Source organism: Anabas testudineus, chromosome 21, assembly GCF_900324465.2.
Source record: "Anabas testudineus chromosome 21, fAnaTes1.2, whole genome shotgun sequence".
NCBI lineage: Eukaryota > Metazoa > Chordata > Actinopteri > Anabantiformes > Anabantidae > Anabas > Anabas testudineus.
In genome coordinates this window covers 11696671-11710706 of record NC_046629.1, presented here as the reverse complement: position 1 = coordinate 11710706, position 14036 = coordinate 11696671, and the positions used below count along the sequence as shown (strand labels likewise).

General features: G+C 42.4%; 1 protein-coding gene and 1 pseudogene across 1 annotated transcript; both read left to right on the top strand.

The window, feature by feature from the left end:
• Positions 1–14036, top strand: part of LOC113172816 — a 60694-nt pseudogene that overhangs the window by 45941 nt on the left and 717 nt on the right.
• Positions 10382–12706, top strand: sox21b (SRY-box transcription factor 21b). The gene is made up of 2 exons (XM_026376985.1): positions 10382–10670; positions 10823–12706. The coding sequence occupies exon 2, from the start codon at positions 10840–10842 to the stop codon at positions 11584–11586; it is 747 nt and encodes a 248-aa protein (XP_026232770.1). The 5' UTR covers positions 10382–10670; positions 10823–10839; the 3' UTR covers positions 11587–12706.

Genomic DNA, 14036 nt, shown 5'->3' with positions numbered 1-14036 from the left:
TAAATTGTGTGGTATACCCAATAACAGCTTTTGTTCATGGTAATATATCATATTCAATGAAGGGTAAATGAATTATCCACGAGTGGCCCATGATAAGTGGTGATGGGACCCATATGGAGCTGTCAGTGGACTGCTGGTGGGCTCTCTTAGTCCAGTGGCTGTAATTGAAAGAAATGAGCCATGGAGCTGACACATTACCAGTCTCCCCAGAGATGGACCACACAGCGCACACACACCCACACACCCACACATTCACACTTTTTTTTATTCATCATCTACACAGACACTATCTCACTGAAAGTAGAACCCAGACAATGTCAGCTTGGCCGGCGCAGGACAGCGCCCTACTGTAAGTGAGACAGGGTGGAAGACTGGGGAGGTCTCCATCTGGGTTAACGGGATAATGAGAAACTGCCCTGCAGTGAGTTAATCAGCTCATTGCTCTCCCAGCACTGCCATTTATTTGCTGTTTATTCCCCAGCACAGGGCCCCCAGGGGGGAGGCCTGTCTGTGAGGCAGCACCTGCAGCTTCCCAAGCGCTTGATTTAGTGCTGTAAATGCTACTAGTGGGCCAGATTACACTGGACAGTGATCAAACCTTATTTGCACTCTGATTAGACAAACTGCTCCCTGCTCTGACCAGGGTGAAGCAATTCTCCTTTAGCAATTTTATACTGCTGCCCTGTGTAAAAATGATTAACATTGTGTGGATGAATGTGGCAGCCGTTCAACACAGCCTGGCCCTGATGTCCAAACGGGAATCAGTTCTACTGATTTCAGCCACTTTTTAAACTCAAAACCATGAAAACGTGTAATATATGTTTCAAAAACATTAAGAACATAGAGGAGACGTTGTCATTTGTGTTAATGTGTGTGTGATTATATATGGCGTGCTGAATCAGCAAAGCACTAGCCCCCTTTTATCACTCTGTATCTCTCGCTCGATGTCATCGCTCAGTTTGCTGAATTCCAATATAAATGTATATATTTTTTTTTATCATTGTTTATATTTTGTCTACCCCCTGCTTGCAACCCATGCTTGTCTGCACACTACACAGACATACATATTCACACACACACACACACACACACACACGCGCAGCAGACACTCCTTAGAGCAGACAATATATCCTGTAACCTTCAAACGTATTGTGTTGAGAGAAGGTCCCCTGTTGCATTCAGAGTGGAAAGCACTCCAGCGCCGTCATTGTCCAACATATTTTTATGCTTTAGTGCTACAAAAAGCCTGCTCTTTCCAACAAATGATCAGGCCATCTTAAATGTTTACACAATACACCTGGGACTGAATAGGTACGTATGTAGTGCATTGGCAAGGTCTTTTTTTCTTTCATCTACTTCTGTGCAGCGACTAGCAAAGAACTAATGAAGCCGTTTTCTGATCTGCTCTCTTTACCCTGATCTTCCCCCAGAATGCCTCTCCATCATTTTTGTAGTATTTACTGTATTACCATAACCCTGATGCAAGGCCCATTTAGAATTGTGCATGAACGACTGGCAAGCATATTAAGGCAAAGGGAATTATTATGAAGAAAATGTACAGCATAAACAGCTGAAAAGAATAGAGGGCAATGCTCATAATGGAATCTGAAAGCTTTCAGTTTTTCCCTCATTGTCTCTCCTTCCTTCTCTAAACAACCTTCCTTTTTTTCAGCTATCAGAGCAAAGTTCTCAGAGAGAAAATGAAGTGCATTCATGCATCCTGAAAGAGGCTTTTAAGGTTGAGTACAGCTCAAACAAAAAGGAAGGTGAGCTACGGCTGGCCTGAGTATGACTCAATGTTTATAACCTTGCCATGCAGAATTTAAGAATGCTGAGGAAATGAATGAAGCTGTTGATGAATCGCATCCAAGCCACAAATCTGGGTGATAAATTGGTGTTCCTTAATGTGTTTTGTCTGGGTTGCTAAGGTAAAGTGATGTGTAGATTTTGTGAAATGTTTCTGGATAATTAAACTCATGCACTCAAGGCTGCTAACTACTGCTGCTGAAGAACTGACACTGGCAGAAGTGATTCCGTTTTTTTTTCCTCTTCTGAAAAAAGTAATTCTTTAGGATTATATTATTGTATTCATATTGATTTGGAGTGCTAAAGTGATATGCATCTTGAAGATGAATGTATGGTTATGATAAGATACAAAGAGCATTTTTCTTACTTGTCAGGCCCCCCCTCCCATTGCTGCTGGCCCCTTTTCTCTCTTCATTTTGCTAACTGGTGCTCAAAGCTTCTCCTCCGCTGACCAAGCATCAGCTTCCCTGTGCTGATAAATGGGCTTCTTTGAATTGATGGCAGGCTGGAGGAAAAAGAGATAATCCTAGATAATGTGGACACAGTTTTCATTTCTTGTCACCCAATTAAACTGCAATTATCCCAAGTGCAGGAGAGGAAAAAAGTGGAAAGAATGGCCAAAGAATGGGGGAGTGAGGCTCCCTGGGACACTCTCCACCAGACACATTAGCCCAGATTTGCTTCAACCTGATAAAAGAGACCAGTTTCTTGCACTTGGCAGTGCACAGCGAGCGGCAGACCAGCTGCAAACTGGGGTTTAGAAAAGAATGCCTGTATAATGTTTGTTCCATGCCTCAGAGTGGCTGGGAAGAAAAAAGAATCTAAATGTATGCAGTTCCTTACCCTCTTGAAGCAGCGTTGTGTTTGTCTGACATTCAGTGTGTCTTTAGCTAAGGACATCCCTTAACTGCTAATATATTAATATATATTTACATATGATCCTTATTTTTATAACGTCCATGATCAATTTTTTTTTTTAGAGGCTGCCCAATGTAAGAACCCTGCAGTTCACTACACAGGGGTTTGGATCCCTTCAAACAATTCCCTAGCATAGCCAAAAGCGCTTTGACCAAGGGCTTATATGCACCTGCTGTTCCTTAAGAAAATTGACCACTGCTGTAGAAAAAGAGACGCTTCCTCTGTGAATTGTTTGCCTCCAGATGAATCAAGGCTGGGCGAATCTCTCCCTTGGCACAAAATCTAACAAGTAAATGAATGTCTTTTGTAATTACTGGTCCCCTTAGTAATTATCACACAGGACGATTTATGGATTAACATATTGATTTCACCTGACCCATGGCGAGGCTTTATTTGGACAGAGAAGATACTTTTGGCTTTAGCTGCCAAATGCAAACAGCCCTCGGGGCCCCCGCTGGAGCTTTGCTCTTTAGGCACGTGACAGCATCTTTAGCAAACGTCCCATGGGATGGTGATGTGATTCTTGTGGAGCCCTGGCCTTTTGGTCCACTATCAATTCAGGGTATAGCTCTGCATGGGTATTGACTTTAGCTGAACATAAGAAAAATGCATAAGTGGTGGGGGTTGGTGGTGGGGGGGGGACTGAGAGGAGCATTTGTAAGAGTAATTCATTAATCTTCACGCAGGCGATTAGCGCTTTGAAGTCTTTGATTTTGAAAAGCCATGCGCCTTGCTTTAGTATCCCTCCCCTCACAGGCTGTTTAGATAAATATTGGAAATAAACAGATTAGTTCAAATCATTAGGCAAACATCTAAACGTACAAACACGGGCTGATAAGTGGAACCCTTCTGCAATGGCATCAAACGCCGTTGTTGCATGTGCACAGAATCAGCATCGTGGCAGTAATGCATTGGCGATTATGGCGAGGGGAGAACACTCTGTCAAAATATGATCAATATTTCCCATAAGTGCCTCCGACCTGCATGAGTAATGGCCTGATTAAGCAAGCAACTTGAGAGAGGCTAGTGTGAATGTGGCCTCTCCACTGCCGTGTACGTCTGATAATGAGATCACCTGAGACGGCCGCTGTCGATACACCCCTGAACGGGACATGCTGACAGGACACTTGCCCTCCCGTTGATCATGTTGTTGTTCAAGCCAGAGCTTAGGACAAAGCTGCTATCCGTGTGTTTGGATATTCTCTTCACGTGTTTGTGTGTGTGTGTGTGTGTGTGTGTGTGTGTGTGTGTGTGTGTGTGTGTGTGTGTGTGTGTGTGTGTGTGTGTGTGTGTGTGTGTGTGTGTGTGTGTGTGTGTGTGTGTGTGTGTGTGTGTGTGTTATATGAACTCTTACTGCAGTTGTTGGACTGGGCCAGATGTTTTCGTCCTCGAGGCAGGTAAGACAACATTGCTGTAAAAGGCTCACCTCGAGAGATGTGACATTCAGCTGCAACAATGCGCTGACGGCAGGAACCAAGTTATTTCGCTCCTTTGAAAAGTGGGACTTTTTTTTTTTCTTTCTCAATGACATGGTTATTATCTTGGTCACTTAATCTCCCCAAATAAGATTGATTTCTCCTTTCAGGCTGTGTTAGAGTGCCTCTGTCAGAAGGTGTTCAGGCCATGGGAACCATAGGGTTCCAAGGCATCCTCACTATTTTCCCATTTGATGGAGGTCAGTCAGTGAGGCTACTTCTTTGACATACTGATGAGTAGATGCACAAAGGCTCTTTCATTGTTACAAGTAACGGAGAAAAGCGCGGCTGCACGCACAATACATGACAGGAAGATATGCAGGGATGTGAATGTGTCACACAAATGCAAACACGATCTGCATTGGGAGATAACAATATACAATAATAACTAACTGGCAGCAGGGGTATGATCCTTTTTGCACAGCTTTAGTCAAAGACAGTTGTTAAATATTAAACAGCTACATTTTTTTTTAGTAGTTAAGAGTTGTGCCCCAAACTTACCCGAACACATCAAGCATTTTGCAGAAAGCAATAGTTATTCACAGCAGCCCCCACTGTTGAGGTCAGTGTTGTGGTGCGATCCTAATTAAATCACGCCTTTCAAACTTTCTTTGGTGAAATTTTGCTTTTCATCACCCTTGCCCAGACTCTGACATCCAACAATGTACAGTCACGTATAAAGAGAAAGAGCAAAGGTCATTTCTAATAGCAGACCTGGGAACACTTGAAGAACAGTTTTGCAATTTGATTTAACCCTATTTAACTTTCGCTTTTCACTTGTCAGATGTGTGCATTGAAAAGGCTGCATATTTCAACACATCTCGACCTTTAATCTCAACTTTTCACTTCTGTTCATACAAGCAAGATGGAGACAAATCCATAGATTTAGTTATTCATGTTCTATTCATAAGGAAGGAAAGAAAACTTAAATAAGGGTCAGAGGTGGATCATAATAAGCTGGAATCACTGCACTGTTTCGTGCAGGCGTCCTGGCATTGTGTGCAATGTTAAAGATGAGCAAGTCACCCTCTGGATTTTCATCTGAAGGACGATGGCACACTGTGAAAGCCCAAATAGCATGTTGCTGCGCTGCCACGGGTTCAAGGAGATTGGATCACTTTTTGTTTGCAGCGCGGCCTCAATTCAGCTTCAACATAAAGAGTGAGAGACTGGGAGAGGACTGAGAGAGAGCAGTCTTTGTCAGGTTGAAGGGAAGGGTGGATAAAAAATTGCCTTGGTGCATCAGTTTTCTCTGATCACAACTGCAACTATGAATGTATCTGAGAGATGAGCTATCTGTGGCAGGCTGCGCCACAAGCAGGCCTTTTCTTCTCTCTGTCCATGTGATGAGTTAGCAGGACCTGGAGTGATAAAGCTGATAGAACGGCTGCTATCAGGTGGCAGTCTGGGTAATTACAACTCTCTATTTGGGGCTTTGCAGTGATGCTGTGGCGATAAGGAGAATATAATGAGGAAGAAAGGCCAGCGATAATGTATCCGCTAAATGGCTCAAAATAGTCCATCATGGGAAAAGTCATCTCGGAGCCTGAAGGCAAACGAGTATCTGTGGATTTGAACCACAGGACTCAACAGAGAATATGCGGAAGGTTTAAGCTAAATATACGCCCTGTGGGGGGTGGTGGCAGCCAGAGTTCAAAAATCTGACTTTTCACAAAGGGTAGGATAGTCCGTTTTTTAATGATACAGGAAGTCGTTTGATTGCCGCTGCTATTTTGTTTGCCCCTGAGGGTGCGAAGATATTCTGCAGTGTGAGATTAAATATAATACTTTGACAAGCGGCGGTTTAAAGATGAAGGTCTTATCAACCTTGTGGACTCACACATCCTTGTGCGGAGCCATTCTCCTTCCATAATGTGCTTTCAAAGTTTGTTGTATCTGTCAGTTCAGGTCCTCAAAAGATGGAACTGACAATCACTCCTCTTTTCTCCCTCTTTACCATCATTCAAGCACTGACACACACACACACACACACACACTTGCACACTGTCACTCGATCCTCAGGGGCATTTGCCTGTTCCAGTCCTGAGTGTTTAGTACACACTCCAGTGTGTTCTATCTTGTATGGCTGTTTTATTGTGAATTACAAATTCCCTCACTAGGCATCATGACCACTATCAATAGTATTTCCACTAATGTGATTAAGTTAATACTGTGCTCTATGAGAGGATTATTTTTCAATTCCTCTTGATATGCGTAATATTTAGGTTGTGGTTGAGTAAATATTTTGGTTCTTCACCAAAATAATTCCCACTGAGACAAAGACGAGAAAGTCTGCCCTAAGGTGCAATAAAGACTGTATAATTAGAATGATTAAAGAACTGCACAACTAATTTGGCACTTATTGAATATATTTTCAGAACACACCGTTCAAAATAGGTCACATATTTAAACCACAAAAAAATATTAACTTTATTCACATTAATTATGTATTTATTCAGACAGTCTGCATGACTCATTTGAAGTGATGCTGAACTCGGCATTGTCTTTTTTTTTTTTTTTTTTTTTTTTTTTTTTTACCAATCCCATCATTGTGCTGCTTTGCATTTAAGCATATTTTCTATGTATTGTAAAAGCTGTAAGGAAACCTCATTAGACAAAATGACTTCTAATCTAAATGCAATCATCTTTAAATAGTAATCAATTGGATCCTTTACAACACTAAACTGTTTGTCATTAGCACTTTATCAAAGGCTCACTTAAGATAAGATTCTGCAGCTAATGGTGTGTGATAGTGACAAATTGACTTTCAATACTCTCCACATCATGCAGGCAACACGTTCATCCCGCACTGTGTGTTATATGTTTGCTTTCCTATAAAATGTATTTAGAATTTTTAGATTTTAATGACATATTTTATTTTGTTTCCTTGTTTAGACATATCGTGGTAGAAATACCTTTGTGCTAATCTTCTGCAACTAGAATTTATTTCAGCCAATGATTAGTAAAAATAGACAACGCCATGAAAAAGGTTCACTGAAAATACACAGCAATTATATCTGACACAATATTAAATTTCTCCATCCTTGAATCTTCAGTATTATAATATCAGTCATGCTTTTAAATGCATTTTAGCGAAATTAATGATATATTCTGGGCCGTGTTTGGGCTGTTTATCTGCAGAATAAATCCTTAATCGGAAAATCAGCTGTAAAAAGTGGAGCAATTGGCATGAGCATGTAGGGATTAATGAAAATCATCAGAACGCAGATGAAAATGACATGACTACCTTTTTATTGTGGAAGTGCATTCACTGCTTCTGCCTTGGCCCGGCCTTCGTGAGAGCAGCTGAGCTGAAAAAAGAAAGGGGGGGGGGGAGATCCAGGCAGAGCTGTGATCAGACAAGCAGAAAGAAACCACATCAGGTACACAATCAGGAGCCCTCCCTCTCTCCCCTTCTTCAAACCTCCCAGATAATGAGCAAACTTTCATGTGGCAGTAAATACTCTCCACTCTGTGGGGTTTGAAGTGGCAAACAGAAGATATTGTTGTTTACCCTGCTCACTTTTTTCTCCCGTCGAAGAAAAGCCATCTGATAGCAAGAGGTCAACTGGTGTTCTCTTGAAATCAATTTATTTTAAGACTTGATTCCCCTCCCGCCTCCTCCAATGGGAGAATAGCTGTGAACACTATGAAAAGAAAGATGAGGTGAAGTACACATCCTACAATATTCTTTATAGATGAGGGCTTTTTATGCAAACTGGGATTATCCGGGGATCCTCATCAACTCTCTCTATAATTTGTTGTGCGTCCTCCCGGAGTTAGTGGAGTGTTGAGCAGAATAAACTGTTTGGTGCTATCATGAAGATTCTTGCACCTCCAGGGGCTCCTTTTTTTTTTTTTTTTAGAGTGATGGCTTTAGCACTTTAGAGTGAACTGTGTGCGATCTCTCCGGGTAGGAAAATGTCCCCATGGGCTTGTTGTTGCTGCTGTCTGCCTTCTATTTGCATGATATTTTTCTATTCAGTCTTATCATCAGTGTGCTGTGAGGTGGGAGTGCTGCCTCCGTCTCAGAGGCTGGACCCAGGCTTTATCAGCAGGTAATTCTCCCACTCTCACTAACTCATCTTGAATTATTTAAGTGTTATTTCCAGAGCCCAGGCAGGGGTGAAGAGAGGAAAACACAGGCTGGGGTGTTGTTGGTGTAATTGTAATTATATATATATTTATTTTAAATCAGATCTTAATTAAATGACTAAAATTGGACAAATGAATGTTTTCTCCTTCTGCAAAATAACAGTTTGTTTTGCAAAATAGATACAACGAATCTTGACACTTGACGCACTGGAGAGGCTGCACCTGCTCTGTTAACGCAGGCTCAACAAGGCCCAGGCATCATCTGAAATTCTCCCAACACACGCTGTTGAAACAGAGGCCGAGCTTTAGGAGCAGGCCAGCGAGGAGAGGGGCTTCCTCTACACTGTGACACATGTCGGAACTAAATAACAAAGTGAAATAAAGCTGCGGGAAGTAATGCAAGAAAAAAAAAAAAAAAATCTGTCTCCAAAGAGGCCGGTGAAAAGCGCGTGTGCGCGCACAGTGTCAAGTCCCGATAGGAACTTTCCAACCTTACTTATTTATATATGATTCACAGCAATTTTTCCTTTACCCGTTCGTGTCATGAGAGGCACATGCTCCTGCTGAGGGAGTGAAGCGCTTCATTGCAGGAATGTTATCGAGGTGAATGACACGCCGACAGAAAAAAAAAAAAAAAAAAAAAAAAAAAAAGAGGGGCGCACACGGTGTTGAGAGAGATGCTGCGACTCAGTTTGGGTAGCAGGTTTGTCTCTCATCTGGTCCTTTTGGCGCGGATCATCCTCACCTTGTCAGGTTCTCTGCTTGAGACAAAAAAAAAAAGCGCAGATCCCTCAGTGAGCTGCAATAAAACAACTCTGATCCTCGTTAACAGACATTTTTAAAACAATGTCACAGGCAGCAGACAAAAAGGGCGTAGTCTGCTGTAAATTGCGCATCAATTTGGGATAGGTCAGTGTCAGCACCCAACTTTAACCCACCAACAGATTACCTATATATATATATATATATAAAAAACATCTAACATAATGATAATAATAATAATAATAATAATAATAATAACACAAGGAATAATAACACTTCGGCGTTTTAAATAATGCAAACTGTCTTTAGATTATGCCAAACCGTTAAAAGGGAACAACAGGATGTGAATTAAATTTGACAATAATTTGTATCCTCATTAAACGCTCGAGCTCCAGCCTAATCCTTCATTTATAATATTGTTCATACAGCCCTTCTCTATCCCCCCCCCCCCTTTTTTTTTTGTACACATATAATTATGTTCAACGCAGAAGGTGCGAGAACAAACCACTTAAACCTTCAATTTACTCAACAAGTCCCGCAGATAACTGTAACTGCTTAGTTGAATATTCGACAACCTAATTTCAGTTGTCGATTCGCTGCCCTTGGGAAAGTCCTTTGAAGTGAAAGTGAAAAGAGGGATTTCAGGAAAGTAATTAATTTCACCGAGCGCGATTAGAAACACTCCAGACCTCCTCAACGTTTGCGTATTTACGACAAAATGCCACAATATCAGAAAATTAAAGAAGACATTCTTTACCTTCTCTGTGTTGCGCACACTACTTTACAGTGGCAGTGCCACCCATGGGGAAGGGAAAGGGGCGAGGTGGGGGGGGGAGAGCCACGGAAGACATGAGAGGTGAGAAAGTGCAGTGACACAAGACATTAAAGAGGTGAAACAGAGGCGATTGGAGCTGCAGTGATAAATGATTAGTTTTCCAAATACAGGAGAGCGCACATGCGTTTGACTGGATTCAATTCAGAGTCACCTCGAACAGCGTGCACCTGTCACCTCCACCAAATCTGTCAGCGCTTGGCCATCAGTGAGAGACAGAGCCGTGCAACGCTGCGGTCCTCAGGTATTTCAGGTGCACCCGTCTCCACAACTTGATGACTTAACAATTACAGCTTGACAAGTTTTGTGCATGTTTTAACACCGAGGGTCAGATCTCCGAGTTAAAACAGTCTCATCATAAATAAAGATGTATTAAAACGAGATGCGTTTCCCTTCAGACTCGGGGTGGGATTTAAAAAAAAAAAAAAAAAAAAAAAAAAATCGCTCAGCACTTGTCTGCGTGTTCACCGCTTTTGCGCATGCGCCAGTGGCACTTTCACTACCTGCCACACAATCCTGTATTTCACATGGGGCGAGCGGGAGTTATCATTCACTTGCGTAAATGCTTCTGCTGAGTGGTGGTTGACAGTCTCGGGCGACAAGAGGGGAAACAGGACGGCGGTTTTTTTTTTTTTTTTTCCTCCTCTCTCCTCCTTCCTAAATACCTATCAGTGATGGGTGCCACCATGAAGAAGAAAACATAAGTAGAGCTCTCTTACGGACGCAGCCACTTGTACTTTAAAGAAGATAAGCAACGGTGGGATGAAGAATTGAAGCTTTAAGTAAGTAGGCGGTTGTTGTGAATGTGGATTGAATATAACCGAGTCTCTAAACTTTCCTGATTGTCGTTTTCCCCTGTTTTCTAATCAGTTTCTACTTTGACTGATTCTTGTTTTTTTGTGTGTTTTGTTTTCTTCGTTTCTTTTGGTTCCAGCGTGCGCTTGTGCCAACATGTCTAAACCAATGGATCACGTCAAACGCCCGATGAACGCTTTCATGGTGTGGTCCAGAGCCCAGCGCAGAAAAATGGCTCAGGAGAACCCCAAAATGCACAACTCCGAAATCAGCAAGAGGCTCGGAGCGGAGTGGAAACTTCTCACCGAGTCTGAGAAAAGGCCATTCATCGACGAAGCCAAACGGCTGCGAGCGATGCACATGAAGGAACACCCAGACTATAAATACAGACCGAGGCGGAAGCCAAAGACTCTGATGAAGAAAGATAAGTTTTCTTTCCCGGTGCCCTACAATCTGGGGGAGCACGACGCGCTCAAAGTTAACGGGCTTTCCGCTGGAGCGCTTTCCGACTCCGTCATTGGGAACCCCGACAAAGCTGCAGCGGCTGCAGCGGCGGCGGCGGCGAGGGTTTTTTTCAACCCGTCCATGTCCGCGAACCCCTACTCCTTTTTCGACCTGGGATCCAAGATGACCGAGCTTTCCCCACCTTCGTTTCCGTACGCGTCTCCGTTGGGGTACCCGCCGGGAGGCGCCACCGCTTTCACCGGGACTGGCGGTGTCGGTGGCGGGACGCACACCCACACTCACTCGCATCCGTCCCCGGGAAACCCGGGCTACATGATCCCTTGTAACTGTACGGCCTGGCCCTCAGCAGGACTCCAGCCGCCCTTAGCATACATCCTACTCCCCGGGATGGGAAAACCTCAACTTGAACCATACCCTGCATATGCTGCGGCGTTATGATAGGCCCGCTCTGGACTTCTGAGAAGATGAAATGTGAAAACAAAAAAAAAAACAAAACAAAACAAACGAACAAACATAGAAAAAAAAAGAAAAGCTATTCATGCAAGAGTTTTATTATGCATGCACAAACTTGTACATGTGATGAAGTGCTCGTCGTCTCAGATATCACATGTGTATGTATATTGATTAATGCCTTTATCTAAGGTAATGCTTCTTTAGAGAACTCTCTAATCTATTATTGCCATCACCTCTCGCATCCCGGAGGAAAAGGGGGACTCAAGGATGACAGACGTGCGCGGTTTTGAGAGCAAAGGGCATCAGAGCAGTTTGTGAGAACTCATTTTCAAACGTACACTGCTCGATTTGTGTCTTTTTGCAAGTTGACTAACCTGTTGGAGTCGAGGGCAGCACATGAAACCACAGGATCACTTCCTCCCTGATGACTTGTAGGCTTATAACTCACGGATCGAGGAGGACTGTCACAGCATTTTCTCACCTTGACTGACTGTAAATGTGTACAGACAAAAATGACTCTAGTTTATTTGCCCTCATAGGCTTAGTGTTTGAGACCAGGGCCAGGATCCTGCGTACTTAGAAATCCGGTGTATATTTTAAGTTTTTAAACCGTTTTATAGATGTCTGTAATATTTATTGTTTAGTGGAATCTATGGTGACCCAGACAATTTTAAAAAGGACAAGACTAGTTCTGTAATATTTGCACATGAAACGTAGATGATGTAATTTATTTTGAAAGGTGATATTCAACTTTAGTGCATTGCAACTTACGGGTTTGATTCACCACAGCGGTTTTTTATTTTTATTTTATTATTATTTTTTTTTAAATCTTTTCCCTAAACAGAAAAAAGAAAAAAAAAACAAGTTGAATTTTAAAGGCAGAAGTTCATTCAACCAGTTTCTCCATCACCCTCTCCTCCTACTCCTCGTATCATGTGCAGCAGAAGAAGAAGAAGAAAAAAAAAACGTTTTTAACTAACTCTTATGGAATTTGTATGTTTTGTGTTTTCTTTAACCTCCGTTATGTACTTCAACCTATTGCTACTGTTCACTTGTTGAGCAACGGACTACAATAAAGCGTATTCGGATTAAAACGGAAAGGGAATCGCGGCTGTGCTTCTTGATGAGATGAACAAGATTGTTATCTTTTCTTTTCCTGCTCCTGCTCCTCAGTCCAGGTGAAGTGTAAGGTATCCTCCAAAGGCCGCCTTTGTCCGCGCTTTTCAATGCCATTACTGGGGGGGAAATCTAAATCAGCCCATTGTAATCAAGAGCCAAAACCTTATTTATCACAATTTTAATCGTGAATAGGAAGGAAGATAAAACTGTGTGGTGCTCGGAGCTTACTTTTCCCAGGCACAGGAAGAAAAAAGAAAAAAGAAGCAGTAGAGCTGCTCAGGCTGCAGAACAAGCTCGTCTTTGAGGCTTTAAAACAGCCTCAGACGAGTGTGTGTGTGCGTGTGTGTGTGTGTGTGTGTGTGAGAGAGAGAGCTCCCACGCCTGCAATGAAAAAGCCAAGTATATTTAATATCATGTAAAAAGGCACAGACTCATGCTGATCACTTGTCTTTAGGAGGGGGCGCTCACCTACACAGGTGCGTGCGTCTGGAGAGGTGTGTGTGTGTGTGTGTGTGTGCGTGCGTGTGTTACTCCCTTGTTAGATCTCTAACGTGTGATGTACGTGTATTTAAGCAAACGGCCCCTCCTAGATTACACTGAGAGATTAATTCATAAGGATCAGAGCGATTATGCAAAACTAATTTGGACAGTCCAGGGATAATTATCTCCGTCACGGTTAATTAAAGCCTTTCACCACTATGTTCTCTATTGTAACGACCCGATCACTTCTCTCCACGGAACTTCCTTCTTGGCCCCGAGAATAACGCACAAGTGACCGTGTGCTTCACTTTTAGTGTGGAAAAAAAAAGGGGGGGACGGAGAGCTGTCACAAGTCCACACGTCACCTCCAAATATCCAAAAAGGACATTTTTAATATATTTATTATCAACTATAGGCCTGTGAGCACAGGCCTGCACATATCTGTTCCTTTATTTCTTACACTTATTGTGCTTTCAACTGGATCTGTATAAGGTGGAATCTAAATAACAATGTAAAGATATGATAATGATGATATTTTACTTTTTATTTATTATTATTTTTTTTTTAAAGGGCAAAGCCAGCCTGATCCAAAACACAGAGAAGGTCGCCAAATTCGTCAAAGAGCTTGCATTACGAGTTCAGTGGCCATTTCTATCTCTTTCTGTGGCCTTTTTTTTTTTTTTATTCTATTTTTTCTTGAGGAAAAAGGAGAAGAAAGCTGAAAGAACCTTTTTTTTTTTTTTTTCTTTCCAACTCTGGGAGCGTTTAGACGGTCGAGGAGGTTTTGTCTGGGAACAAAACGTGGGTTGGGAGGTTTTGTGAGAGTGTTGTTTGTT